The following is a 16,089-nucleotide window of genomic DNA, read 5'->3' on the forward strand; positions in this document are numbered from 1 at the left end:
TGATGGGGTGACAGATGACAATCACTGACGGGGTGACATGTGACGATGATTGATGGGGTGACAAGTGACGATCACTGATGGGGTGTCAAGTGACGATGATTGATAGGGTGACAGATGACGATGACTGATGGGGTGACAGGTGACGATGACTGATGGGGTGACAGGTGACGGTGATTGATGGGGTGACGGGCGATGGTCACTGATGGGTGACAGGTGACGGGCGATGGTGCACGGCGGTACTGATGGCAGTCTCTGGTGACCGGTGAATTTTAGGCTACGTTCACATGTGAGCGTAGCGATCGCGGGCAGAATCACTGCGATTCCGCCCGCGATCCAGAAATCATTGCAAATTGCGGGACGCCTGTGCGTTGCCCGTGATTTGCAATAGCACCCCAAACGCTGTGCGATGTTGCTGCGATTTCCGCCTGCCGAATCGCGGTAACATCACGCAAACAACACATGACGCCCCAAAAAAACTCTTGTACCTTTTTTGGGCGTCATGCGTTGTTTGCGCGATGTTACCGCGATTCGGCAGGCGGAAATGGTGGCAACATTGCACAGCGTTTGGGGTGCTATTGCAAAAAACGGGCAACGCACAGGCGTCCCGCAATTTGCAATGATTTCCAGATTGCGGGCAGAATCGCTGTGATTCTGCCCGCGATCGCTGCGCTCACATGTGAACGTAGCCTTATGGGTGTCAATTTCTGGGCACTGATGAGGTGACTGTTGGGTGACAGGTGACATTGGGGGGGCTGAGGACTGTGTGGGGGGACCTTTATTAGTGTGATTTTACTTTTGACAGGTGTACAGATCAGTAACTCACTGTTTCTAGCTCTGCTCTCCTCACACTGGAAACTGTGTGAGGGGAGAAGAGCTAGTAACAGTGAGTTACTGCTCTTTGTTTACATTTTGTGATCGGCTGTGAATGGATTCACAGCCGATCACATAGTAAACAGTCACTGTCAGTGACTGTTTACTACTGCCGGTGACAGCTGTGTTCCTACGGAACACAGTGCCACCGACATGACCGCGCTGCGCGCTCCCGATCGCGCATGCGCGGTCATCTCCCGGCCGCCTCCATTGTGATCGGCTGTGTCATTGGAACACAGCCGATCACGTGGGAAACAGCCACGCCCAGTGGCTGTTTCCCCCCTGCCGGTGACGGGGGGTGTCCCGGGGACACCCCGACACCGGCATTGCACGGCGGCGCGCCCGCAATCGCGCGCCTGCCGTGCATTTCCTGGGTCACGTCATATGACGTCCGCCCAGGATAATAGCCGCACCGTCCCGCCGTCATATGACGGCGGGCGGGCGGTAAGTGGTTAAGGCAGTCGGCTAGCCCTTTATTCTCTTCTACATACCTTCCGTCCTTTGTTTTTAATTTAGTTATTCCTAGTTTTAATTTCCTTTTTTTAATTAATATATCTGAAGAATGTCTTATCCCCCTTTTTCATAGACTGAGCTAATTTTTCTTCTGCCTGCGCTTTAGAAGTTCTTATAACTTGCTTGGCCTCTTTCTGCCTAATCTTGTAGATTTCCTTATCTTCATTGCTCTGGGTTTTTTTATAATTACAAAATGCTAGCTTTTTATTTTTAATGATTTGGGCCACTTCAGTGGCGGAGCTAGACTTTTAAAACAGGGGTGGCAAAGGGGTGGCAAGATATTATTTTGGGGGGTCAATATACAAAGTGTCATTTAGTGTCAGATTTGTCCACCGCAATGTCGCAGTCCCTCTAATAATTGCTGATCGCTGCCATTACTAGTAAAAACAATTAAAAAATAAAAAGTTCCATAGTTTGTAGATGTAATAACTTTTTGCAAACCAATCAAAATACACTTAGGATTTTTTACAAAAAATATGTGGCAGAATAAATACATACAGGTGGCGGACAGGATACAGCTGGCGGACAGGATACAGCATGTGGACAGGATACAGCATGTGGACAGGATACAGCTGGCGGACAGGATGCAGTGGCAAACTCCCCCCCCCCCCCCAGGTGTAAAGAAAGATTTAGTGTAATTTCAAAACAAGAAAATACTTAAAACAGCAGCCAATTTACGCAATAATAATCCACAGCATTCGCATCAGTTTCTGCAACAGTGATCCCCAGCAATGGTGCTAGCTTATTTAATAACCCCCAGCATTGATGGCAGTGACTGCGATCCCCATGTGAACTGGCTGCAGTGGTTAACTCTCTGGGAGGTTAATTAACCACTTGAGCTCTAGAAGATTTTACCCCCATCATGCAACGCTGTACCCAAATAAAATTTATGTAATTTTTTTACACAAAAAAAAAAAAGCTTTCTTTTGAGGGTATTTGCATACCACTGGTGTGTGTTCGCTTTTATTATGTGAATGAAAAAAGAAAAAAACAATTTTGAAAAAAAAAATATTTTTTACTTTCTGCTATAAAACATCCAATAAAAAAAAAAATTCTTCCATAATTTAGACCAAAATGAAATCTGCTGTCTTTAGTAAAAAAAATAAGTGTATATTAATGTGTTTGTGTGAAAGCTAAAATGCCTACAAATGAGATATATAATGGAATTTTTTATTTTTTTATATATACTAGAAATGGTGGTGATCAGCAACTTAGGGTCCTTTCACATGGTCCGCATCCGCTGACGGAGTCCGTTCTACTCAGTGGGGAACGATCCGCCGATCCCCGCTGAGCAGGCAGATGACCGCTCCGTCTCCGCTCTGTGTGTGGAGACAGAGGTGTCAGATTCCCGCTGTCCTTTATGGGGGAATTGGATGAGAATGGACTGTCTGTCCATTCTCATCCGATCCCATCCGATCCGCTGGATGGATGGAAAATAGGATTTCCACCTGTCCGGATTTCATGGATAGGATCGGAAGCGGATAGCAGCGGGTGTCATCCGCTGCCCCTTAGGGATGCATGGAGCATCCAATCAGATCCACCTGAAAAACGTACAGGCGGATGTGATCAGATCATTCTTGTGAAAGGACCCTAATAGTGGGACTGTGATCGTGACACGGGCCTGACACTTTGTGGGAACTAACTGCCACATCACCAGTGACACTTATACAGTGATCAGTGATAATACTATACACTGTCACTGTACTAATGACACCGGCTAAGAAGGGGTTAACATCTAGGGGCAATCAAGGGGCTAATTGTGTGCCTAACAATGTGTAACATGTGCTGCTTTTTACTACAGATCGATTTCTTTATTTTCTCTGCTTTGCAGGGAAAAGAAAGAAAAAGCGATCATTCCCTCTGTAAAGAGCCCTGTACTGATTGTCAACACAGAGCTCTGGGCTGTGATTGGACACAGCCGATCAGCAGGTCTCGGCTGTGAATCATTGGCTGAGATCTGCTGACAGTCTCTTGCTGTGTCAAATCACAGGGGAGTAAGTGGATGGGGGCATGTGCCAGAAACCTTGAAACAGGCAGGGACGTACGCCTGTAGCTGACACCCCATCACAGTACATATACTGCAACGGGTCAGCAAGTGGTTAATTGCCAATGATATCTGTAATATGCAGCATGAGGAGGTAATTCATTTCCACTGGTCATTGATGCATTAGTGACCGACCACCAGTGGCAGTAAATTAACCCCTATGTGCTGCATTAATGGCACCAATGTTAGTGTTAACACTGACACTGGTGCCACTAATGCAGCAAATAGGGGTTAATTAACAGCCACTGGTGGTCGGTCACTAATGCATCAATGACCAGTGGAAATGAATTACCTCCTCATGCTGCATATTACAAATATCATTGGCAATGAACCTCCCCATAGCCTTAGTCTCTCTCTCCCCAAGCCCCCCCCCCACCCCCCCAATCCTAAGTATTGCTTACTTGTGCCTTACTAGCTTGGTTCCTCCTCTGGCAGCCCTGGCAGCACACTCTTCTCCTCTGACTGTGAGTCCTCCTCTCTCTCTCATCCCGCCGGCGCCGTCATCTCAGTGACGTCACGTCAGGGGGGAGTGTCTTTGCTGACAGGGAAGGGGAAGGGCTCTTCTGTTCTAGGCTTGTGCCGAGTGCAGGAGCGCACTCGGCACATCAATGCAGGCTGCAGCTGCATTGAGCGGATGGTGTGTAGTAGTCATACACACACACAGTGTACTCTGCAGACTGCGAGCACTTCACCTGCGCCCCCCTCCTCTAGTAAATGGTACCGCCCAGGGCGCTCCCCTGTGATTCCTCCGCTCCGCCTCCCTCCCACTGCCTACCAGCTCTCCATCCGAATCCGATCCGCCTCCCTCCTCCCTCCGCAGCTCCCGCCTTCCGTACGGCCACCCCTTATCCCCTGTGATTCCTCCGCTGCGGCGCTGTCATCCACCCACCCAGGATTGGGGTGGCAACAGGGGTGGCAAAGGTTTCTTCTGGGGTGTCAATTGCCACCCCAGCTAACCCTCTGGCTCCGCCACTGGGCCACTTCTGCTGAGTACCACAATGGTCTCTTCCTTTTTTTGCTTTTACTGACAAGTCTAATGCAATTTTCTGTTGCCTTCAATAATGCACCTTTTAAGTAGTCCCATTTCTCCTGGACTCCATGTAATCCGTACCAGTCTGATAAGGACTCATTTATGACTAATTTCATTTTTGAAAAGTCTGTTTTTCTAAAATCTAAAACTTTTGTTTTTGTGTGGTGTGACTCTTTCACAGTTCTTATATTAAACCACACTGACTGGTGATCACTAGATCCCAAGGTTTCGCCTACAATGACATCATATACCGAATCCCCATTTGTGAATACCAAATCCAAAATGGCCTCCCTCCGGGTTGGCTCCTCAACCACTTGTTGCAGAGACAACCCCAGTAGGGAGTTTAGAATATCTGTACTCCTGGTAGAACTTGCTATTTTGGTTTTCCAGTTTATATCTGGAAGATTGAAATCTCCCATAATGATAACTTCTCCTTTCATTGTCATTTTAGCTATTTCTTCAACTAGTAGTTCATCTAGTTCTTTAACTTGACCAGGTGGTCTATATATCACACCTACACGAGTTACTGCATGATTAGCAAACTGCAACGTAACCCAAACTGACTCTATGTTGGCCTCACCAACTTGTATTAGGTTAGATTTAATGCTATCTTTCACATACAGGGCCACTCCTCCTCCTTTCTTGCCTTCTCTGTCTCTTCTGTATAAAGAGTACCCTGGTATGGTTATGTCCCAGTCATTTCTTTCATTAAACCATGTCTCCGTAACAGCCACTAAATCTACATTCTCAGATGCCATAATTGACCCAAGTTCATTGATTTTTTTACCTAAACTGCGGGCATTTGTAGACAGGACTCTGAGCTTATCATTTCTTAACCTCTGTGCTTCTGACCTGTTCTGGCATTGTTTCGGGGGGCAATTGGACTCTTGTAATTCCACTCTTTTGCCCCCCCTTCCTAGTTTAAATACTCTTTCGCAAATTCTTGGAGTTGTTCACTAAGTACATTTGTTCCTTTGAGAGAAAGATGCAAACCATCTTTTTTGTACAGTTCCTTTCTATTCCAAGTAGAGCTATCATGAGAAACAAAGCCAAATCCTTGCTCTTGACACCATTTACTAAGCCATATGTTGAACTCCTTTATGCGCCTCTGCCTATCATTCTGAACATTATGCACAGGCAGAACTTCAGAAAATGAGATGGTGGATGCAAAATCCTGTACGTCATTACCAAGTGTGATAAAAGATTTTTTCACCTCTGACACTTCATTGCAAGCCAGGTCATTTGTCCCTAAATGGACTAGAACATCCACGTCCCCTTCCTGCTTTGCTTGCTTAACAATATTAATAATACGTCTTCTATCTCGTCTAGCAGTAGCACCAGGGAGACATCTCACAAAACCATTTTCTTTAAGCTCCACACTTCTTATGATTGAATCACCCAGCAACAGCTGCTTCCTTTGAGGCTTCACTTTATCTTTTTTTTTTGTTTTATTGTTTTGTTGTTTTATTGTATTTAAGGGGATGGGAGAAGGGAATGAGTGGGATACTCCTATAGGCTCAACTAAGTACAACTTGGGACTTTATCAGGAAAAATGTCTGTTAACGCTGCCTTGACGCCAGCCCATGCTAGCCATCGCTCGCTGACGCTTAGTATACACTGTAACTTGAAAGAAGTGCTGAATCCTCGACTTTAAGTCCAGAAGACCCAGGACTGTAGAATATTGAACTGCTGACACTGCTGCACTGCAAAGTCACTGACTACTCCCCCCAGCCTGGCACTGGCTTGAGGTAGCTTGATGTGAATTCCTGTACGGCTGCAACCCTTAACTAACACACTTGCTCTTCAGGGCCCAAACTGCAGGTGCCCCCTTTCACTTTTAACTCTTCAGGGTCCACTGACTATGTACCCCCTCTGTCACTTGAGGGTCCTCAACCTAGGTACCCCTTTTACAGATAGCTGATGACTGGATCCTAGAACCTTCTCCGGAGTGGTCGCCTCTAACACTTCAGGCAGACCCCCAGGGGCAATCCTCAGTACTCAAGACCTGTGTAGGCTTTCCTGGGACTGGACCCCTCTCGCTCTCCGCTGGTTCTCGGCACATCGGATCCCCCTCAGCTCAACTCAGCACTCTCTGGATTCTCAGGCGACACCCCGAGACATCCGCTTCCTCAGACAGGAGGAGAGACAGCCGTTCTCTCCCTCCTGGGACTCTGCTCCCGCCAAATACATTGTGTCATGCACTTCCCCCAAACGTTTACCCACTCCCAGAATGCTTTGCGACATTTTGTGCCTTCTGGGGTAGTTACAAGCCTGAATGTGTCCCCTGATTGGGTTTCCTCCACTGCCCTATGAGAAGCTCTCACAGGACCTAGTGGGGAGACTTCCCTCTCAGCAGGCACACCTGGAAGCCATGACACCCTGACAAAAGAAAACATGGCCCTGCTGTTAGGCAGACAAGACCCCCTATACATTTGCCTAGCACCTACCTGTAGGGTGCTACACTACTGACAGTTGCTGGCGTTGTGGGATTGGATGAGGGTCTTTGCTGCACATATTCTGGTCTTGCCCAAAACTCTTACGTTTCTGGGACGGCGTCAGGGAACTCATCCGAGAACTTACGGAATATGACGTTCCGGATACCCGGCTTTTTTTTCTTACTCCATGTCTCTGACATACCGATACGAACATACAGAAAATCCATATTGCACCATATCTTGAGTGCCGCTAAATGCTGCATTCCAATGTATTGGAAGCAACAGTGCCCCCCTACCATTAGAGACTGCATGTGCAAATTAGAAGAGATAAACAAAATGGAGAACTTCATCCTCATCACCCCGCAGAGTAGAGAGAAATATGAGAAGATCTGGGGGCTGTGGACTGTCTTCCTCCTCTCTGATAGGGGGAAAGCCTTGATGTGTTAGACTCAGCCGGTATCATAAAGTGAAAGGGCTTTCTCTGCAGCATTGCTAACCTGATCACTGCATTCCGATATGCTCGGTTGATCCCATGGCTCCCCCCTTTTTTTTCCCCTCTCTCTCCCTTTTTCCCCCATTTTTTTCCTCCCTTTCCTATCTGCTGCTCATCTCACCTCTTCTATCTGTTCTGGCTCCATTCCCTTATATCAGGGATCTTCAAACTATGGCCTTCCAGAAAATTCAGGAGGACAGATTGAACGGGCTATTGACAGTTGGCATTTTATTTACTTTACCCTATGCCCTTCTGATGGTAGACTTTTAAAATACCGCACACAACTGTAGCACAGGGTAATTAGTGGTGACATATTGTGCTGCCTATTGCAGATTCTTTTTGTACATGTACATAACACACTGTTTTTCTCTTTTTCTGATGTTTATAAGTTATTTCTCACAGTGCTATATTTGTAATTGGAAAAGGGGGAAGGTACTTGGCGCTGCCACTAAATAAAGGTAAATGTGTGGATGGATGCAAAGCCCCAATGTGGGTGGTGAATATAAATAATAAGGTGCTGCTGGCAATAAGCAAAATGTGCAAATGGTAAAGACTAAGGGCAATAAATAAATACAAGAAAAAATGTACAATCAATGCATAAAAAAATCATATACAAATATATTGGATATATTAAAATAAAGTGCAACAGATAATCCGTAATTGGTATTAAAACAAAGTGATAATGGATGGGGTTATTGCGCTCAGCAGTAAACTCACAATAAAGTGCTAGTGCATAAACAGTGTTATGTCTCACATAAATCACATAAACATATAAACCAATAAATATAGGTGAATATTCAATAGATACAATAATAAGTAAATAGGTGAATATCAATGAATATCAATGAATATAGTCCTTGAAAGTGCTTAGTGCAAAATATTCCTGCAACAAAATGGACTTGATATAAAGTGCCTTCACCAATCACCATGCACCCAGTGCTCGGATAAAATACTTCTTACCAGAAGAAGTTGACCCCTTAGTTATAGGGGGTCATAATCAGCATGTATCTCCAAATTATCCTGTGACAGTCAGAGGATAATTTGGAGCTCTTGTGGAGATACATGCTGATATTGATATTCACCTATTTACTTATTATTGTATCTATTGAATATTCACCTATATTTATTGGTTTATATGTTTATGTGATTTATGTGAGACATAACACTGTTTATGCACTAGCACTTTATTGTGAGTTTACTGCTGAGCGCAATAACCCCATCCATTATCACATATCACATTATCACATATTGCGTTACCACGTTTTTTATTGCTGCTCGCTAGAGGAAGAAATTCCCTAATTTTTCACATTTAATTGTTTATTGTCAAATATCACTCTGTTTGCACAGTTTTTTTTTTTTGTTTACACCGAATTTTGCTATTTATTAAAACAAAGTGCAACAGATATCCTGTAATTGGTATTAAAATAAAGTGCAACAGTGAAAAGTGCAATTACAAATAAAGGTGGCTAGGTGCACTAAAATAAAAATGATGGTGCTCCTTTGTATGAAGGGGGAGGGGTTGGAAGTGTCCCCAGAGATGGCAAAAAGAAAAAGTGCAAGTGCTGAAAAGAAATCGCATAAAGTGATCCGTGATCAAAAGTGCACAAGTAATTAAGTGCGTGAGAAAAGGGAATGTTGGACAAAGTAAGGAAAATTAATAAATAGTGAAGTGAAGTAAACAACAGTTCCAATATGGTAAGCAGGTTAGAACCAATGACACTTTAAAAATTGATGAGTGCCCTGTATAGGGAAAAAAAGTAGCTAAGCAGGTGAGTCCATGTGGAATCAAAAGTTCATAATGCGAAGAAAATGACAATCATCCAATAACGAGCCGTGATGGTTTAAAGTGAGACTTCTGTATAAGGTGACGCGTGCATGTGAATCCTTATGCTCCCCCAATGAATAGCGCACTCACCAGATAAAGATACCCCTACAGGGGTGACAAGCATTGAATATCAAGAGTAGGAGTTCACAATAGCCTCAGTAAGGGGGTATGCACCGTCTCCAGAATCCCTTTAACCCTCATTACATGTAGCGGTCATATATACCATAGGAGTTCCGGATTATGAATGGGGAGGAAAAAGGCTTACAAATAGGGAAGTACTGTATGATGAGTTTTTTAATTGCACTTTTCACTGTTGCACTTTATTTTAATATATCCAATATATTTGTATATGATTTTTTTATGCATTGATTGTACATTTTTTCTTGTATTTATTTATTGCCCTTAGTCTTTACCATTTGCACATTTTGCTTATTGCCAGCAGCACCTTATTATTTATATTCACCACCCACATTGGGGCTTTGCATCCATCCACACATTTACCTTTATTTAGTGGCAGCGCCAAGTACCTTCCCCCTTTTCCATTTTTTTATTAGTATACTACCCCTTTTAGAGGTATATACTTCTATTGAAGGTAGGCCACAGCCACCCTCCCCACTTTCCATTAGCGCGGATTTTACTCCTTTCCTATATTTGTAATTGCCTGTCCATCTGTCTTTATTTAAATAAAATATTTGAAAAGAAAAAAAAAAACAATTCCCCAGACAACTGTTGCTAATTTGCCTTATGAGGGAAAATACTTTCAGGCTTAAAGTGATTGTAAAGTCAAATTTTTTTTCTATAAAAATAACAAACATGTTATACTTCCCTCCTCTGTGCAGTTGGTTTTGCACAGAGTAGCCCGGATCCTCCTCTTCTCGGGTCCCTCATTGCTGCTCCTGGCCCCTCCCTCCTTTTGAGTGGCCCCCACAGCAAGCAGCTTGCTATAGGGGCACTGTGTATCCATTCAGACACGGAGCTGCCATTCGGGCCCCATTCCCTCTCTCTCCTGGTTGGCTAACTGAGTTTGATTGACAGCAGTGGAAGCCACTGGCGCTGCTGCTGTGTCTCAGCTAATCAGTGAGAATTCCGTACGGCTGAGGCATTCGTGGACATCGCTGGATAGAGAGGAGGCTCAGGTAAGTATTAGTTGGGGCTGAGGGGGGCTGCTGCATACAGAAGGTCTTTTATCTTAATGCATAGGATGCATTAGGAATAAAAAACCTTCTGACTTTACAATTGTTTTAATAATGTGCATTTAATTAATTCACAAGTTTAAAACATTACCATACTGTACTAATTATAGTAGCTTTGGATATTATTAGGAAGATTATCTAGTTTTGTCCTTCAAGTAATTCCATTATTCTGGTTACTTTGGCTTTGGTTAAAGCCAGCGCTTTTGTTCAGGCAAAAACGTGGGGCCGCACAGTTGTGGCACCTCTTGCACTGAATGTATGTAAGGGGAACTAATGTGTGCTGGAGGGTCCATTGATACTAGCTACAGGGGGATCTATTATCTATTGTTGAGTGTGGGGTCTATTGTTGCCGGTGGGAGTCTTATGCTGTTAAAAGGAGGTCAATCATTGCTGGGAGGGGTCATCTGTTGTTATGGGAGGGGTCTAATTTTGCTGGCTGCTGGAGGGTCTCTTAATGCTGGCTTTTGAGGGATCTATTATTTCTGGTGGGGGGTCTGTTTTTCTTGAGGTGGTATTTTGTTGCAGGGGGTATATTGTTGCTGGGGAATCTGTGGTTGATGGGGATCTATTGTTTCTTTGTTTCAACTGTATTTTGCTGCTTGTTTTCTTATTTCATACAAATTACTTAGCATCACAGAATGATGGCTCTGTATTGTCTAAAAGGGACGGTACTGGAAGGTGGGTAGAGGTGGAACCAAGGCACGTTGCTTGGAGATGGGTAGGGGGCAGAGACAAGGGGTGACTCAGAAGGGGGGAATACCTGCACCTATTCTCTGAGAGAAAAAACCCTGGTTGATGCATTGCACAACCTACCAACTCTGAATGCAACAAATATCATGCTAAGTTGGTAACATTATGTTTTTCATGTACAGTTCTTGGAATAAATATTGGCCACTTGTTTATTAATAGTGGGTATAATTATTAATTATCAGCCTCCTCTAAGTCAAATTGTATGCTTACAGGTTTTTAATCTTACATTTCAAGTCAGACTTTCCCATATACATAGTACATAATGACCCTTGCTGTTCCAATGAAAACGTACCCTCCTAGATAGGTACTAGGAAAGCGTAGTTTTGCTCTTCCTACTTATCAGAGGAGCCTGATCAGTAGTTAGGCCTGTTACATGTATGATTCACTTGGTCTGAGGGAGTGTCCCCACTGTATCCAATAGAGGAGCCTGTTGGACAGTGGAGAAAACCCAGTCAGTGACACACAGGCTTTTGTGGCTGTCTCAGTGGGTGGGCACAACAGTGGTGCATCCTGGGATTGGTCATAAAAGCCAAGGGCACATGTGGCAGGGGGTCTTTGGGCAGAAAGCCAGGTCCCAGAAGGAGGGTGATGGCTGTCTCTCCTCCTGCCAGTGTGTAAAGTGGTCACAGGCAGACGGCCTTGTGGACCAGAAGTGTGGTGCTGAGCCAGGAGGGCCAGAAGATACTGACTGTGGAACAAGTGGCAGAGTGACCTGAGGAAAAACAGTGTCCATGAGTACCTGGTGGCTTGCCAGGGTCTGCCCAGGAAGGGAACCACTCCGGTGAGAGTCAGTGGACAGGGGCTAGCACACACAGCAAGTGAGATCCTGAAGAGTAACTGTAACAGGAGTCTATTCATCTATCTTCACTTCTGTGGCGAGGTGAAGCAGCGGCCTTGTTGTACACTGCAGCTAGATGTCCTCAAAATTGTGCATAGTTCATAGTTGGAGTATCCCACTCATCCCTTCTCCTATCCCAGTTCTAAATAAAACACAAAAAAAAAAAAAAAAATCCCCTGGACTGTTCATTGACTGAGCCAAGGACTTAAAGTGATAAGTTTTTACAGACTGTTGCTATGGGTAGCCCAGGGGAATCCAATCTCAGCAGCTCCCTAGGGGGCAGTGCTACATGTAAATAGTAAATAAAAGCACCCATACCATGAAAAAGTCCTGTATTATAAAAAAAAAAAACTCTCTAAAGTGCTCAGCGGCAGGATATGTGAACCAATAATAAAATGTCAAATGTTAAATAATTAAAATGTGTGATTGCACTGCCTCTAAATCAAGGTAAAAATAATAACTAGAAAGTGACAAAAAATGACTATATAGGTAAAGGTTTCATATATAGAAAGTGCCTGTGCAAATTAAATCCATAAACAAACATGTAATGCAAAAAAGGCCAATGCAATAAATAATAAAGCTTCTTATAGATTGTGCAATCAATAAAGTCTCTATTTGATGAGGTGCTTCATAGGGATGACACCACAGTGTACCGACAATTTTCCACTCGTGCTCCTTTCACCAGGTGAAGTGCAAGCTCACCTCCATTATAGACCCCTAAGGGTCCACAAAGCATAAACGCAGATCAATCTGATGGACCAAACTTTGGTGTTCAGGTTCCTTTAAGAACGATGGAATTTCCTCTGCAAGATGGCTCCACACAGCTCACACATAGGTCATAGTAAGCAGCAAACAGAAAAAACAGCCTCCAATAGTGCAGCACCTGGGTTATTAAGCTCAACACACCGCACAGAACCCACTTCATAAAATGCACTCACATTTATTAGGTAAAAAAACAATTATATGGTAAAATCCAGCTTCTTACATGATCCAGTGAAAACTTCCACCGCCAGACTCAACCTCTACGCGTTACGCCACCAATGCACGTGGCTTTATCTGGAAGGATATGTGAACCGCTGTGTCCACCAACCACCGCTGTTCACCAGTCATTGTACTGGGCTGCGGTGAGTGGCCCTGGTACCATGTGATCGCTGTGACCAATCACAGTGAGCACATAAACAGTAGTAAACAATGCTGTCATTGATTACTACTGCGTAAGCTCTGTGATTGGTCACAGCTATCATGTGGCTAAGTAAAATAAATGTGTTGCGCTAAATCATAAAGGTGCACATGGGAAACATCAAAATAATCAATATATACAGTAGATACCAGCAAAAAGGTGTATGCAGGAGAGTCCAGGATCAGACAGCTCATCCATCCATATCACAGGGTCATAAGTAGAAGGGGAACAAAGCAAAGAAAATCTAGTGCTCTCTGTATAAACTATTCAGGCAGAAGTTTATTAAGAATATAGGGTACTCACAAAACGCTATAGTGTAAGAGCTTGACAAACAGCAATGTTTCCATGGAAGGGTGTGACGTCCGCAGCACGGCTCCGTCCCCCTGTACACGTTACGTCAGCGCTCAGGGCTATTGACTTCTTCAGCAAGGCCCCTTGTCACAGTTTTGGAGAAGTTTTGAATCTAGAGATCAAAGTATTGTATATACACGGGGATTCTGTATATGCTTTTTTTCCGAAAGGACTTATCTATCATTTTTGTCACCCATTTAAACCACACTGACTTTTGTTGCACAATCTATATATTGATTATTTTGATTGTTTCCCATGTGCACCTTTATGATTTAGTGCAACACATTTATTTTACTTAGTTATTTGCTTTTGTAGTGGGATCACAATTAGTGTTTGCAGCTGATCACATTTTTATGCACTTTTTGTTACTGCGCTGATAGTTTTTCACATTTTGGTACAGCTATCACGTGGTACCAAGGCCCATCGCTGTGGCCCCAAATTCTGGCCCATGAATTCTGTATTCACTATGCCCTGTGAGTAGGAAAATCTGCGTCACACCTTTCACAACCAGAACAATGCAAGAAGCATGAGCAAATATGGCACTGAATTACTCCAGGGCCGGCACACAAAGAAAAGTCCCTGTTTTCCCACTATCACAGCTTTGGGGACAACCTAAATGGATCTCCATTGAGTTGCCTCTCAATCAGGAGTCAAGGCAAGGGTGACTTTTTTTTAATACCCATAATGCAGTGATATAAGAGAGAACAGTGTGCCCCCATTACCATGGGGGCCCATGTGGTCTGCACACATTGCACGCGTGGCGTATACAAGAATTGGGGCCCACTTAAACCATATCAGGACAGTTTGTGGGGCAGTCCTTAGTTCAGGCATGCATAGACAAAAGAATCCAGCAATTTTTATAATAGTATATCAAGATTATGCAGTGTAATCTAATAATAACATCCTAATAACAATGGATTTGTAAACAAATGCCTGGGAAATGACTGTGGTGTCATTAACCAGATATGGCCATGTCCAATCCATATCTGGTCAATGACATCACCCAAGACATCCCTCCCCTTTGTTTACATTCCATGGCTATGCCAGTTAGATGTCAATTGTGGCATACAGAATATTGGGAGAAGGTCATGTTTTGGTATGTTTTTTTCTTTTAGTTGTATTTCGTGATTGTTGTGGATCTGTATTGCTTGACCACCACCACCATGCTTGCATCATGCTTGTAAAAATGTCTGGTGTATTTTTTTGCTATTTTTTTTTTTTAGTAGTAGATGTAAAGCCCCTAACTAATCCGCTAACCCTTCCCATGCCATCCAAAACCGAATAAAGTGTTATACTGTATATCTTGAATTGCATATGGTATAACATTTACAGTGATAGAGTTAATCATTAAATTGCTGCATTATAAAACCCACACCTCAGCATACAAGAAAGTAATGTGAATACATTGAAATGAGACTTAAAGGGTAGCAGAAAGCAAGAAGTGAAGTTCATAAGGGAGGTTAACAGTAGACTCCTGTAAAACGTTTGTTATATCAGCATTTACTATATAATAGTGATAATAATACTAAGATATAGAATCCAAAGTGCGGATACTTGAGAGTCCAAGGTAAAGCAGAGCATTGCCATTCTGAATTCTCATGAAACGAGGAGAGGTAAGTGATTTCATATGATTACTTGCATAGATACAGTACTCACATGTGTGTAGATGTATTATTGAGTTTCATGTTTATAATGTTTTTATCCAGTTTTTATCCTGATCCTTCAAACTGAATGTCTGTGTGTGAGTGTGCATCAGGGATGAGTATAATGCAAAAAAAAAAAAGTTCTCCTGTGCTCGGGTGGTATGTAATGAAGGATAAGGGATCTTATATGGTCTTGATATGCATCACTGAAGGTCTTGTTGCCCCCTCAGGACCAAGGGTATCCAAAATGTACTAGAAGACAAGAACAAAAAAAAGTCAGTAGCGCTTTTCGGCTCTGAGGAAGAGGGTCCTCCCTCGAAATGCGTCAACCTAGCCATATAGTTGCTGACACCAGCAAGTCACCCAGTACAGGGGTTCCCTGGTCACCTTGGAGATGACCGGTTCCATTGTCTTTTATGTGCTATCTCATCACTCGTTTGTGAGTATAATGTATGTCGTCTTTGGATTAATAAACCTTTTTTAGTGGTAATGCACGAGGTCGGTGCACCCTTCTTTTTTTGTTGTTATCTTCCATGTGTATAATGCAGACTGGATGCTACATCGGTCCTAGTGTCCCCAGACCATTTTAAGTCAGCAACAGCGTCACCAGAGCCAGTGCAGCCAGCAACAGTGTTCCTGATTATTGCCACACGCATTTGTCTCTGCCTGCCACCTGTACTGACTTTGGCCTGTTTATTGACAACATTTTTGCCTGCTGTCTGGACCAATCCTCTCCCTGTTTGCTGACCATGTCTCTGCCTGCTTGCCTGCTTTCTGAACTGACCCATCTGCATGTCCCACATGATTGCATTCCTGCAAAACTTCAGTCATAGCCATCCCCTGACGAAAATTGCACTTCAAGAACCACAGGAACACTTTTGATTACCCTTTTTTCAGCCTCCTGCACATTCTGACCACTGAAAA

The 16,089-nt window shown here is 43.6% G+C and overlaps 1 protein-coding gene across 1 annotated transcript in view; it reads left to right on the top strand.

Moving 5' to 3' along the window:
• Positions 1–16,089, top strand: part of LOC309558489 (uncharacterized protein) — a gene marked incomplete at its 3' end in the record, with an annotated part of 129,305 nt that overhangs the window by 66,110 nt on the left and 47,106 nt on the right. The window contains exon 2 of the mRNA XM_082261558.1: positions 7,788–7,843. Coding sequence (XP_082117684.1) covers positions 7,788–7,843 — 56 coding nt within the window. The remainder of the gene's footprint in view (positions 1–7,787; positions 7,844–16,089) is intronic.

The sequence above is a fragment of the Pelophylax lessonae genome, assembly GCF_965119305.1.
Source record: "Pelophylax lessonae genome assembly, chromosome: 6".
In the NCBI taxonomy this organism is placed as follows: Eukaryota; Metazoa; Chordata; class Amphibia; order Anura; family Ranidae; genus Pelophylax; species Pelophylax lessonae.